This window comes from Bos indicus x Bos taurus, chromosome 12, assembly GCF_003369695.1.
Source record: "Bos indicus x Bos taurus breed Angus x Brahman F1 hybrid chromosome 12, Bos_hybrid_MaternalHap_v2.0, whole genome shotgun sequence".
NCBI lineage: Eukaryota > Metazoa > Chordata > Mammalia > Artiodactyla > Bovidae > Bos > Bos indicus x Bos taurus.
In genome coordinates this window covers 85598318-85610443 of record NC_040087.1, presented here as the reverse complement: position 1 = coordinate 85610443, position 12126 = coordinate 85598318, and the positions used below count along the sequence as shown (strand labels likewise).

The 12126-nt window shown below is 56.5% G+C and overlaps 1 protein-coding gene across 1 annotated transcript; it reads right to left on the bottom strand.

Moving 5' to 3' along the window:
* Positions 1-1197: 1197 nt before the first annotated feature.
* Positions 1198-4840, bottom strand: SOX1 (SRY-box 1). Its single transcript, XM_027557988.1, has one exon. The coding sequence runs from the start codon at positions 4298-4300 to the stop codon at positions 3191-3193; it is 1110 nt and encodes a 369-aa protein (XP_027413789.1). The 5' UTR covers positions 4301-4840; the 3' UTR covers positions 1198-3190.
* Between the last annotated feature and the right edge of the window lie 7286 nt (positions 4841-12126).

The following is a 12126-nucleotide window of genomic DNA, read 5'->3' as shown; positions in this document are numbered from 1 at the left end:
CCACTTTGGAAATCATTTCACCAGCTACGGTGGGCTTCTCTGACGGGGGAGGGGGGAGGAGGAGGAGGGCCAAAGTCTCAGCCACGACAACGGAAGAGCCCTGTGAGGTTAAAAAAAAAAAAAAAAAAAAAGGTGGGGGTGGGGTGTACAGAAACGAGGGGAAAATGTCTCCAGCAAACAAACCCTTCTAGCCTCGGCCGGGAGAAGCCGGCGGTGCGCACGGGCCGCTTCCTGAGCTCGCGGGTCCTCTAGGCACGAAGTTGTGCAAACTTTGCACAAGACCATCAGAGTCCTGTTGGCAGTCTCCACACGGTTTTCACAGAAACTGGAGTAAGCCACAGAAGGACCCCCACCCCGAGTGCCATCTGGACGTGGACGAGGCCGTGGCAGTACCATGATGGCCACGCCGTGTTCGTGAACAGGGCCAGGGCGCCTTGGCAGGAGCGCAGTTCGCGGTTGAATACGGTGCTCCCGGGCCTTGTGAAATATTCTCCCCACGATCTGAAGTCGAAGAAACACTGCTGGAGAGATAAGACCTCAATCCTGAAACACGCATCCTGGCTAATTTCTACTCCCCCTGTCCCACGTTGTTTTAAAATGGAATCATTAAAGAATTATTTGCTTTCTCCTCGTTGTTCAACAAAACAGAATTGCTGAATTTCAGGAATTCCTGTTTTCAGATCTTCCGGGGGTTTTTAACAACGTGGCTCGGGCCACCTGGCAGTCACTGTCTCTGCTGGCTTGGTATGAGGCCCACAGGGGGAAATGCCACACTAAAGTCCACCTTCCAGGAGATGGGCTAAACTTTTTGTGGTCAGAAACATTTCCAATGTATCCCACATTACTAACAATGTTGTGTCCGATAGTCCAGCAAAGATACAAATGTGTTTATATGTGAACACAGCCCCAGGTCTGTCTGCCCCCTTAGCAGGTGCAGGGAGATGTTGCAAAAAAGCCAGGCGAAGTCCACTGAACTCTGGACATTTCAGAGCAGATGAGGCCTGCGCCTTCCACCGCTTGGGGAGTCCACAGAGCATCACAGAATTTCTCAAAGTGTCTCCCAGAGGAGACTGTGTGTGGCATTTATTTTCAGATTGTCTCACTATCTAAGATGCTGTTCTGCCCAGCAGTCCCTATGTATCCAAACACATCAAATTGCTAAAGCAAAAAAAAAAAAAAAAAGAGAGAGAGAGAGAGAAAAGAAAAAAGAGGGAGACTTTATTATCTTGTTAGAAAGAAGCAACTGCTGTAGCTCTTGAAATTTCTGCAATCACCTTAAGGAATGAGTGGTTGAAGCAAAATTATCAAAGTGACTCCAAAAAAATTACACATGTCAATTGTCAAGTGAGCATTTTACTTAAAGCTATTCTCTAGCGCAGGCTGACCGTGGTTCTCATTAACCTGCTAGCTCAGGCCCACGTTTGGATGGACAGTCTATGCTCATTCCAGGACCAGAAAAAAAAAATGTTGAGAAAAATATGAGGGGCTGATGAAATCAATGTATTTCGATCTGACCAAAGGCTTTGTTCTTTTCAAAAATATAATTTTCATCTTTATGCTGTGACTAATGTCAAAACGTATTTGCTACAGTATAACTTTCAAATGCAATATTTAATGCTGTCAGATTACTTGAAGACAAAGTTTTACAGAAAACTTTAAAATCCAGAAAAAGCTGCAATGTACCAATAAACACCTAGAAAAAATATAATTAAAAAAATTAAAGCATCAAACAACCGCAGATCTCATCAGGAATAATAAACACCGCATTTTGCATTCACATCGGTTAGCAACTTGCATCCCAATTCACTCGGGGCATCCGGGAGTGGTCGGTTTTGTGTGTGAAAACCCAACAAAACTATTTTGTCCTTTTCCAAGGAGAAATATACCAGAGGGAGGGGCTGAGGACAGACAGGGGAGTCGGTTGCAGTACATTTTGGTGTAGAGAGTGCGTTTCCTTGAGCCCAATTCAGAAAATTCCACTTGCTGTCTCATTAACTGCAGGGGAATTGGGGCCCCCGGCGCCCCCACCGTGTCTTTGTCGTCCGTCCTTGCCCTGGTCCCGCCATTGGGGTCTTTTCTCCTCCCTTCTTTGGACCAAACTGCGCACAGGTCCCGGGCCAGCAGAAAGAGGCTCGAAAGGAGGAATCGCAAAGCCCTCGGCATCTGCCTGCAGTTAAAAACTACGCACCCAAGGCCGGACTATAAAACTATTTTTTTTGGCAATTATTTCTCGTTCCGTAATGACAGTGTGAAGTCTACAAAATAATCTATCGATTTTTACTCCCCTCCCTTCCTCTTTAATGCAACTCCAAGGACACCGTGCCCTCTCCCCCGGGCTTCCCTCAGTTTCATTTCATGCTGATAATTTTTCTTTCTCTTTCGTCAGATTAACTAATTGTATCTTGAGCTCATAAAGCATGATTATAAATTCAGCACGTTTCAAATTTATAGGGAAAAACGGACTTCTCGCTCTTAAATTTATTGACTCAAAGCTCGATGCAATTTTTTTTTAGGGTGGGGGATTCTTTTTTTCGTATTTAGAAGAAAGGCTTTAAGGAAACTATGTACATAATCTGAATCCCTCTCCCCACACCGCGACGCCGCAAATAAAAATTCCACAACGCATTTACATGAAATAATACAAAACAAACCAAAAAAATGAAAATGCTCAGATACAGAAAGTTTTACAAAACCCAGAATAACGCTGCCGCCCGAAAGGGGTGGGTGGGGGGAAATCTCTTTGTATAAATTAACAAACCGACCCCCCCCAAAGCCGTAACGACTACCAAAACTTGTGTTTGGCGTCGTGTCCCTACACAGCTAACAGATGAGACCCACTCCCCGCGCCGCCAGCACCCGACGCCGTCAGGAGGCGATGCGGGATGAAAGCGGGAGCACGGTGGGGTAGAAAAGTTGGGAGTCGTCTCGTGCTTGGTTCGGTTTCTGTGTCCCCTCGAGCAAAGAAGACGCTTTCTGCCTCCTCCGCGGATGGATGATAAATACTGTACAAAAAGTCTCAAGAAAACACCGGAGTTCAGTCTCCGACGCGCAACCGTCCCGCCGAGCGGTCCCCAGGAGCTTGCGGTCGGGGGGCTGGGCGGCGCCGGGCATGCAGCGCCAGTGTCTTCCTTTTCGGGAGAACGTGGACAGGTCTGCGCGGAGGCCGGCCGGCCGCGGGGTGCCCGCGCCCCTAGATGTGCGTCAGGGGCACCGTGCCGTTGGCGCCCGCGCCCGCGCCCTGGTAGTGCGGCGGCAGCGAGTGCAGCCGGCTCTGCGCCGCCGCCGGGTCGCCGCCCTCGCCGGCCGGCAAGTACATGCTGATCATCTCGCGCAGGTCCCCGGGGCACGGCGCCCGCGAGTGCGCCGCGGCCGGCGGGCTGCCGCTCGGCTCCGACTTGACGAGCGAGCCCAGCGCGCCCAGGGCGCCCGACGACGCGGCCGCCGCTGCCGCCGCCGCCGCCACGGCTGAGTTCTGGTGCGCGCCGCCCGCGGCGCCGTAGGGGAGGCCGCCGTAGCCCGAGGGCGAGGCGCTCATGTAGCCCTGCGAGTTGGAGATCGGGCTGTACTGCAGCGCGCCCATGTCGTAGCGGTGCATGGGCTGCGGGTTGTGCGGGTGCGCGTGCGGGTGGTGCGCGTGCGGGTGCGCGGGGTGCGCGTGCGGGTGCGCGCCGCCCGCGCCCGGGTGCTGCCCGTAGGCCAGCTGCGCCTCCTGCATCATGGCCGCGGCGGCCGCCGCCGCCGCCACCGAGCCGGGGTAGGCGCCGTTGGCCCATCCGTTGACGTGCGCGTAGCCGCCTCCCGCCGCGCCTCCCGGGCTCTCGAGCCGCTGGCCCACGGCCGCCGCGCCCACGCCCACGGCCACGGCCGCGCCGCCGCCCGCACCGGCCGCCAGCAGCCCGCCGGCCAGCGAGTACTTGTCCTTCTTGAGCAGCGTCTTGGTCTTGCGCCGCGGCCGGTACTTGTAATCCGGGTGCTCCTTCATGTGCAGCGCGCGCAGCCGCTTGGCCTCGTCGATGAACGGCCGCTTCTCGGCCTCGGACATGACCTTCCACTCGGCGCCCAGGCGCTTGCTGATCTCCGAGTTGTGCATCTTGGGGTTCTCCTGGGCCATCTTGCGCCGCTGACCGCGGGACCACACCATGAAGGCATTCATGGGCCGCTTGACTCGGTCCTGGTTGGCCTTGGAGCCCCCGCCGCCGCCGCCGCCGCCCCCGCCCGCCCCGGCCGGGCCCGACAGGTTCGTGGGCGCCTGGGCGCCGCCGGGCGAATGCAGGTCGGTCTCCATCATCATGCTGTACATCGGGGCGGCTCGCGGGTTCACCGGCGCCGCGCGGAGAGGGCCTGGCGCATAGACGGCCGGGGAGGGGGATGGAGAGGGGCTCAGACGGAGCGAGGCGCGGGCGGGGGCGTGAGGTCCCGGCGGAGAGAAGAGTGCGGAGAGGCGGAGGCGACAACGACACAAAAGAGGCGAGGACACACGCACTCAGCGCCGGTCCGGCTCACGGGGGGAAAGTTTCTCTGAAGCGCCAACCACTTGCCGAAGAGGCCGAGGGCCGGGGTCGCCGTCGTCGCAGCCGGGTCGCCCTCGGCGGCGCGGTGCCAACAGGTGCAGGCGCGGCCAAGTTGCAGCTCCACTTTCCGGGGCGCAGCGGTGCGCGGGGCCCGGCTCGGGGCTCGCCGCCGCCGCCGCCGCCGCGCAGCTCCTTCCTCCCGCGCTCGGTCCTCCGCGGCCTCCAACTCCGGGGCTGCAACTTCTAGCAGGGCGGCGCGCCGCGTGCGCTGGGCATGTGCCGGTCCCAGGTGCCCGGGGGGAGCGAGTCGCCGAGGGGAGCGGGAGGGGGGCGCGGGGGCGGGGGGCGATCACGGTGCAGCCGGGGAGGGGGGCCGGGGGCCGCGGAGGGAGCGCAGGCGCGCGGAGAGGGCCTGAGAGCGGGGCGGCCGAGCCCGGGACGCGCTGCCTGCTGCCTGCCCAGGGCCGTGCGCTCGGAGCGGAGGCGCACGCGGGGCCGGCGGCGCGCGGGGCCCAGCAGCCATACGCCGGGCCCGGGCTGCCATTAAATGAGCGCGCCGCGGCCAATGGGAGCCGGCGGCGGCGGTGATTTGCATGGCGCGCTGGCGAGTGACGTGGGGAGGGGGGTAGGGGCGCCGGGCGCGGGCGGCGGAGCGGGAGGAGCGGAGGGAGGCGGAGGAGCAGGGGAGGAGGGAAGCGGGAGGAGGGAGGCGGCCGGGAGGGGGTCCGCGCCACGCCGCTTCCCGAGCGCTCGTGGCGGCGGCGGCGGCGGCGAACCCCGGGCTCGCCCTCCTCGCCTCTCCCCGCCCTCGCGCTCCGAACGATTAACGAGCGGGTTAAAAGCGAAGATGAAGAACGACTCCTGCGGGGCGAGGGGCGAGGGGCGGGGGCCGGCAGCCCCGAGCCACGTTTAAAAGAGCGCCGAGGAGACGCGGCCCCTCCGCTCCCCCGCCAGCCGACTCTGCGCCTGCTGGGAAGGGGGAAGTTGGAGGCCGGGGCGGGATGCTCGCCCCCTGCTCGGCCCGGGGGCCGGAAGGCTGGGCGCGCCCTCGGGAGCAGGGGAGACCTGCCGAGGCACGCAGCTGGAACGCCCCCTTTCCCCCGCCCCGCGGGCGCGCCCGCGAGGCCTGGACCGCTCCGTCCCCCTCCCAAGGCGCACGCTTCGCCGCTGGCGGGCTGAAGTTCTCAGCCCCTTTCCGTAGGGAAGGCCTCCGCGGTCCAGGCCACGAGGATCCCGAGACGCTCGAGCGTTTGCGTCGGGCTCCGCTCCACGGCTGCTCTTAGCATTAGCCCTGAAGTCTTATTTTGGACGGGGTCGCGGGGTGGGTAATGAGTCTAGGGGTTGTCATCACGTGCTCTTCTCGGTTCGGCTTCCTCCCAAAATGGCATTTCTAGGAAGGTTGAAAGCGACAACCTAGTGACTCAACGACCGTTGAAAAAGTTGGTTGGAATCGCAAACGAAGGATCTAGCCCACGCTCTTCTGGAGCCGTTTGCTTAAGAACTGCGAAAACTTCTTGAACGGAGGGCGGGGGGCACCTGAACCCGAATTGTAAAGGTGGGGCCTCGGGACTAGGAGGCGGATGCCCTTTTCCTGCTTTATGCAAACCAGACGCCTGTTTCCTGGAACGACGAAGGCACAGGCCTGCGGGTGTAACTGTTGAACCCCGAAGTGTTCTCAGTACCGGGAAGCACAGGCCCGTTCTCAAACACCAGTGCGCTCACGCTGTGGGTGCAACCCCAAGGGTCTGAAAATGGCCCAAAGGCTTGCGGAAAATCCCTAGAGTCCTCGGGGAGGAACGGGGCGTCTCTGTGCGCTGTGGAGGGTGGTGCTTAGGAGATGGCTGGTGGATAAAGTGGTGCCCAACCAAAGCGCCCAACTGACCACCTTGTGACAAAAATAAGCATATAATGATGATCGTTACAAGACGAGTTAAGAAGGCTGTTCAAGTATGTCGGGCAGCGAACACACGACGCCTCTTCCCTACCCCCACCCCTTAAAAAAATTCTGAGCTTGTGAATTTCCTGACCCTGTTGCTTGTCCCGGCTACAGGAATAATGCTTTCTTTCCTCTCAATTACTGTGATTATTACCGTTGCTTTTTTTTTTATTATTATTATTATTTCAGGATTGTTGCAGTATGCAGTGCGAGAGCAAATTGGCCTCTGCCGATCTAACTGCTTTCATTTCAGGCCATTCAGCATTTAATAGTGAACTCATCAAATAGTATATAATTATATTATAAAGGAAACATCATTTCATATTTATTTTTCACTAAATATCTAGGTTATAAACTTGGTTTTCAACTGCCTTCTTATTTCACCAATCGAGTTTGTTAAACCTTTTGATTTGTTTCATGCACTACCTGCAAATACCACTTCCATTGTGAATGAACAAAAAAAGAACAGGAATATTGCTGAAGAAACTATAGATCTGTTTCTCCTTTGATAACTTAGGAGGCAATGGGTGTGCGGTGTGATCCCATGTGTTATGGAAAGTCAGCAAGACTGAAATAAAGGAAATGGTTTACAAATTATAAACTATATTATCCACTTAGCAGTTGAAAGATTTCTTTCCTATGCTTTTCAATTTAAATTTTAAACTAAATAGCCTAAGACCCCCTGAAAACGCTTTGTGTGAACCAGGCTTGGCACCTTATTTTTCCATATCAATGGAGCAATTTATTTTATAAACACCCTGCACTCCACTGTGCATTGCAGGAATGCTTTATGCTTTGGGGAACTTGGATAGCTGACTCGGAAATGGTCTGATTTCTTTCCACCACTGTCTTGAAAATTGTTTCCAAATACAAAGTTACCCTTGTTTTCCAGAGCAACTGAATAGGGGGTAAACGGTTTAGCCCTCTGTTAGAGCACGCTGGTGTTCAGCATCCCGGGCGCTCTCCACGAGCCCTTTTCAGTGATGAGGTGGTCCCTGGGCCCAAGCTGGTGCGCGCGCTGTGGGTGCTCACATGCACAAGCATTAAACCCGAGCTGCAGGTGTAACTTGTTGCCAAGTGATGGATGATTGGCAGCCGCCGCCTGTGCCAGTTAGGCAGTGGCAGGGCACTGCTTGCCAGGACTCCCAGTGCCTTCCTCCCTGGCATGGAGACTGAGGAGCTTCACATGAATCCCTGCCAGTGACGGCTTCTCCCAGCCTCAGCGTCTCCCCCCCTGTGACCTTCACTCCCTGTCACTCCTGAAGAAGCCAGAAATGGCCCAAAACAGTTGGGGAAACGCCTCCTCTCCCTGAGTCTATGTTCCTCCCTCCCGACCCCCACCAGGTTGGCAGGGCCCCTCTCCAAGGCGAGGCGTTGCAGAATATGAAGACAGCCTACACTGGTTCCAAGTAGCATCCGAGCCCAGACACCCAGCGATGGGGTCGATCACTGTTGATCGGCCACATTGCTCTCTTGGCAACTCAGAAACTTGTTAGTGCCTGTTCTTTCAGAGCGCCAAAGAGATCAGCTTAGAAACGTGGATACGCAGAGACGCTTGCTGTCCTTTTATTTAACTTTTGGGTCAATCCTCAAAGAGAATTCAGATCCAAGCCATCATTAGAGGAAATTACATACACACACCTGTGCGTATGTGTACATACAAGTGCACATAGATAATACATGCCTGTGTATAAACATGTATACACAGACTATATGCATGTGTCCACATACATGTGTATACACATACGCATACACAGAGAATGTGCATATGTTTACATATGTGTGTGCACACATAAAATACATGTATGCACACAGGACATATACATATATGCATTCATGTACACACTGGTGCACACAGAACATATTCACACCTGTATGTGCATGTATATACCAAAGAATATATGTATCAATATACATACAGGTGTGTACCCAAAGAATATATGCATATATATTCAAGTCCTGTGTTTAGGCGGTTATACAAGAGCCCTTGACTCTCCAGTAACTTGTGTTCTGGACTTTAACACCAGGAGCTCACGCTGCGTGTTCCAAGTGATTCAGACTTGGTGTTGGCTCTCTCCCCTTGCTGAGGCTGTGCTCAGGAGAAGGCTGGACAGCAGCCTGGCCCCAGCAGTCTGTCAATGAAAGCCTGCTCTCAGGCACTCAGAGATGACCTTCTGTTCCAGCGCCCATCTCAAGCTCCAAGGAGCAGAGACAGACAGGTTAGGAGTTTCCGAGGACAATCAAAGGGCCCTCTGGGAACGCGAATAAGAGGAATGTTCTCCAAGGTCTCCCGAGGCCTTGGCGCAGACGGCCGTCCTGATGACACTCTCCGGAGGCGGTGCCCAGACCTCGGCCTGCGGCCTTGCCTAACTCAGCCCAGCCACTTCCTGAGGCCCCCGAGACCGAGGCCGCGGGTAAGCGCCTCCACAGACCGCCCAGGGCGCAGCCCAACGGACCGAGACCAAAGTTTTAACAAGCAAATCACGACGGAGCCGCCAATTCCTTGGCCGGACATATAGGAAATAAAGTAATCTGAGAAGAGAGAGGAAGAGAAGGCGGAAAGAAAGCGCCGGAGGGAAAAGGAAAGAAGACAATTCAGTCGCAAGGCCTCCGAGGTCATCTCGGCCAACAGGAGGCGCAGACGGAGAGGAGGCTGAGGCCCGCGCGTGTGGGAGGGGACCGCGGCGCTGGGCGGGCGGGAGGGGACCTCGCGGGGAGGCGGGGGGAGCCGCCGGCTGCGCGCCCGGACCCCGACGCCGGCCCCGCGCGCGTCAGCCTGTACCCAGCCGCCGCGCGGGCCGCGGTCGCCGTCTGCTGGCCGCAACCGCCCTCGCCGCCCGGGCGGAGCTCGGGGGCCTCTGGCCGGCGCTCTCCAGCCACCAGCGGGTCCCAGGGCTCGGCGCGCGCACTCGGGGCTTTGAGCGCGGGTGACGAGCTGGGGGCCTTGGGGGCGCTCGTCTCTCCTGGTTCCCGGGCGCTCGCGTACCCACTCTGCGTCGTGACCAGGCTACCTTGGTCCCACTGTTACCAAAGCCAAGGGGCCAAAGTAACATGAAAGTTTTTTCTTGATGGTGGCGAGTTTTTGTCTTAAAGGGGAAAATAAAAGTCGTGGGAAAGCGGGAAGAGAGGAAGCAGAGGGAAAGAGAACCGCTGCCAAGTCGGAACTTCGAGTGGCTTCGGTCCTTACAGAGCAGGAGGTCTGGCCGCCGCTCGCCGCGGGCAAGGCCATCTTCTTCTCCTTCAACGAGAAGAGTGGGGTTTGGGGGTGCTGTTTCAGGAGCGTCTGCTGGACAAAGGAAGTGAAGCCCATCCCCTCGAAGTCAAGCAGGACTCTCCAGCACCGGCGTGGAGATGCGTGAATTCCCGGCGACGATCAAACCGCCCTGCGTGTGAGCGCGCGCGCGCGTTGTTTGTGCCTCCAGCGCTCTGGGTGAAAGCGTTTGGAGAATCTCTGGGAGCTTTCGAGTAGGGGCTCACCCTGTGAGCAGTACTCACACATATAATTCAAATTTCACAGCTGACCTGCTCTGAAAACCTCAATCAGCTTCTAATTGAAGGGAAAACAAAATATTGCTTCCCTACAGCAGAGCTAACGATTTAATCATTATATCAGACATTATAGCTTTTAATTAGGCTAATGCTGATACTGTATGGAAAGAGATAATTCACACAGTTCTTGATGAATTCTGTAATTGGGTTAACGGCGGAGCAGTTGGGGGAGAGCCGTCAATATTCAAGCCGCGTCTGTAGCCACCAGGTTTATGAATGAACAAGAGAAGACAAGAGAGGAAAACACTGCGACCCGAGGGGAGCCTCGCGCCCTCCGCCCGGGAGCTGCGGGCGCCCTGGAGGGCGGGCGGCCGCGGGGTGCCGGCGCCCAGGCCTCGCCGCCAGCGCGCCTCCTCCTGCCGCTCCGCCGCCCGGCCCTCCTTTTGCGGGAAACTTCCCGAGGAGAATCTCAACCAGACCTATCTCCTGCCCCGTCCGCCGGGGCGCTTGGTCTCTTCAAGGGTGCCCATCCGCCCAAACCAATTGGGTTGGAGGGCTGGGCGGCGCGCGCCTTCAGCGCGCAGTTCTATTGAGTGGACTTCGAAGGCAGGGGCCTCGCGGGCTGCCAGCCCTACCCGCCGCGGCGGGGCGCAGGGCCACTCGCCCAGGGCAACCAGTCGCCGGTCCCTGAGGCTCCAGGTGGGGTGAGAGGGCGCAGGGCCAGGCGCCAGTGGGCGCGGCAGGCGGCCAGCATTCTCTGTCCCCACCGATGATGCAGGGCTGGGCGGGAAAGCGGTTGGAGCAGGGACCCCAACTAGTGCCCGAAAAGCCTCGCTAAGCCGCTGCCCGACCCCGGGGTGGCAGAGAAGATGCCCAAGCTAGGCCACGTCCCTTCCTCGACCGTCCCTGAAGCCCCGACACGGAGCGGGAAGGAGCAAGCCTGTGGACTCAGCTGCAGGAATCGACTGGGCGAGGGGACGTCCCCAACCCCCGCCGCATCCTGCCCGGCTCTCCCAGGCCTGGGCTCAGTGTCGCTTTGGGGTCCCCGGGAATGCTGCTCCGCGGGCTGTCCAGCCTCTCCGTCCCGGGGCAGAATCAGCCGAGAGCTGAGGCAGGGCAGGCAGAGCCCTCCCTTTGCCGCCCAGATTTCCAGGATCTGCAGAAGTTGTGCTCAAGGCGGCGAATCCGCAGGACTGACTCGACGATGCCTGAACAGAGGGTTCGGGAGCCTCTAAAATCTGGATGGAATTTTTAGCAAGCCACCTGAGCCTCGCCTTCTGCAGTGTGAACCCAGATGGTTTCAGGGTGTGATTTTTATGTACTTTTTCTATTTCTGCGACACCCCCCACCCTAGTTTTTTCTTACTCCTTGGCTTAACTGCGCCAGTGCAATATCCTCCTTCAAGATAAATATACTGTATTGTGATTCATCCTTGTCTTATTTTGTCAGTAATTACCACAAAATTAAATGGGTCACTGCGAAAGTTTCATTTATACAACCCTCGGTAATTAACAGTTTGAATACACCTTTTTACGTTGTACAGAAGTTGTAATTTTCTGGCGCGTGTAGTCTTTTATTGGTAAAGAATGCTTGTGTTCGGAGTGGTAATAAGAATACAAGGCTGGCGTCTGAACAGGGGGTGTGCTTGGTTCCTCTCGAAGCTCCTGGAAACACTCAGCAAAGATGAAACTTTGCTGAATGGGGGGAGCTTCCTAAGTGTTTCCCATTAAAATCTGCAGAAACAAAGGCCTGAGAATACAGTACTATCTGCTTTTTAAGCTAACTTCTAAAGCTAAAATCCTTGGCAGAAACTGATCCAGCGTGTGCTGTTCAACCGAGGAGCCCCATCCAAGCGCCTGGGGTGGGGGTTGCGGCACAGGGTTTGATACAGGAGGTTGCCCTCGGGTTCATTCTGAAGAGATCAAAAATAGTGTTTCTGGGCCATGCAGCCCCCAGTCAAGTCCAGGCCGGCCAGGGACCAGGGGTGTGCAGGCAAGAGGCTGGGTTATGAGTAGACACAGCCTTGCCTCTTATTCTCTCTCATTAGCCCCCAAATAGAGAAGGCGTCACTCACAGAAGGAGACAGTCATACGGAATTTCTATATGAAAAGAAATAAAGTGAAATCAGAGATGCTTCTTGGTTCAGGCCGGCCCTGTTATTGCAAATTAGATTGGCTACACAGGCTTCAA

Excerpts from the sequence above, each read along its gene's own strand:
- SOX1 (XM_027557988.1), bottom strand. The coding sequence starts at position 4,300 with ATGTACAGCATGATGATGGAGACCGACCTGCATTCGCCCGGCGGCGCC.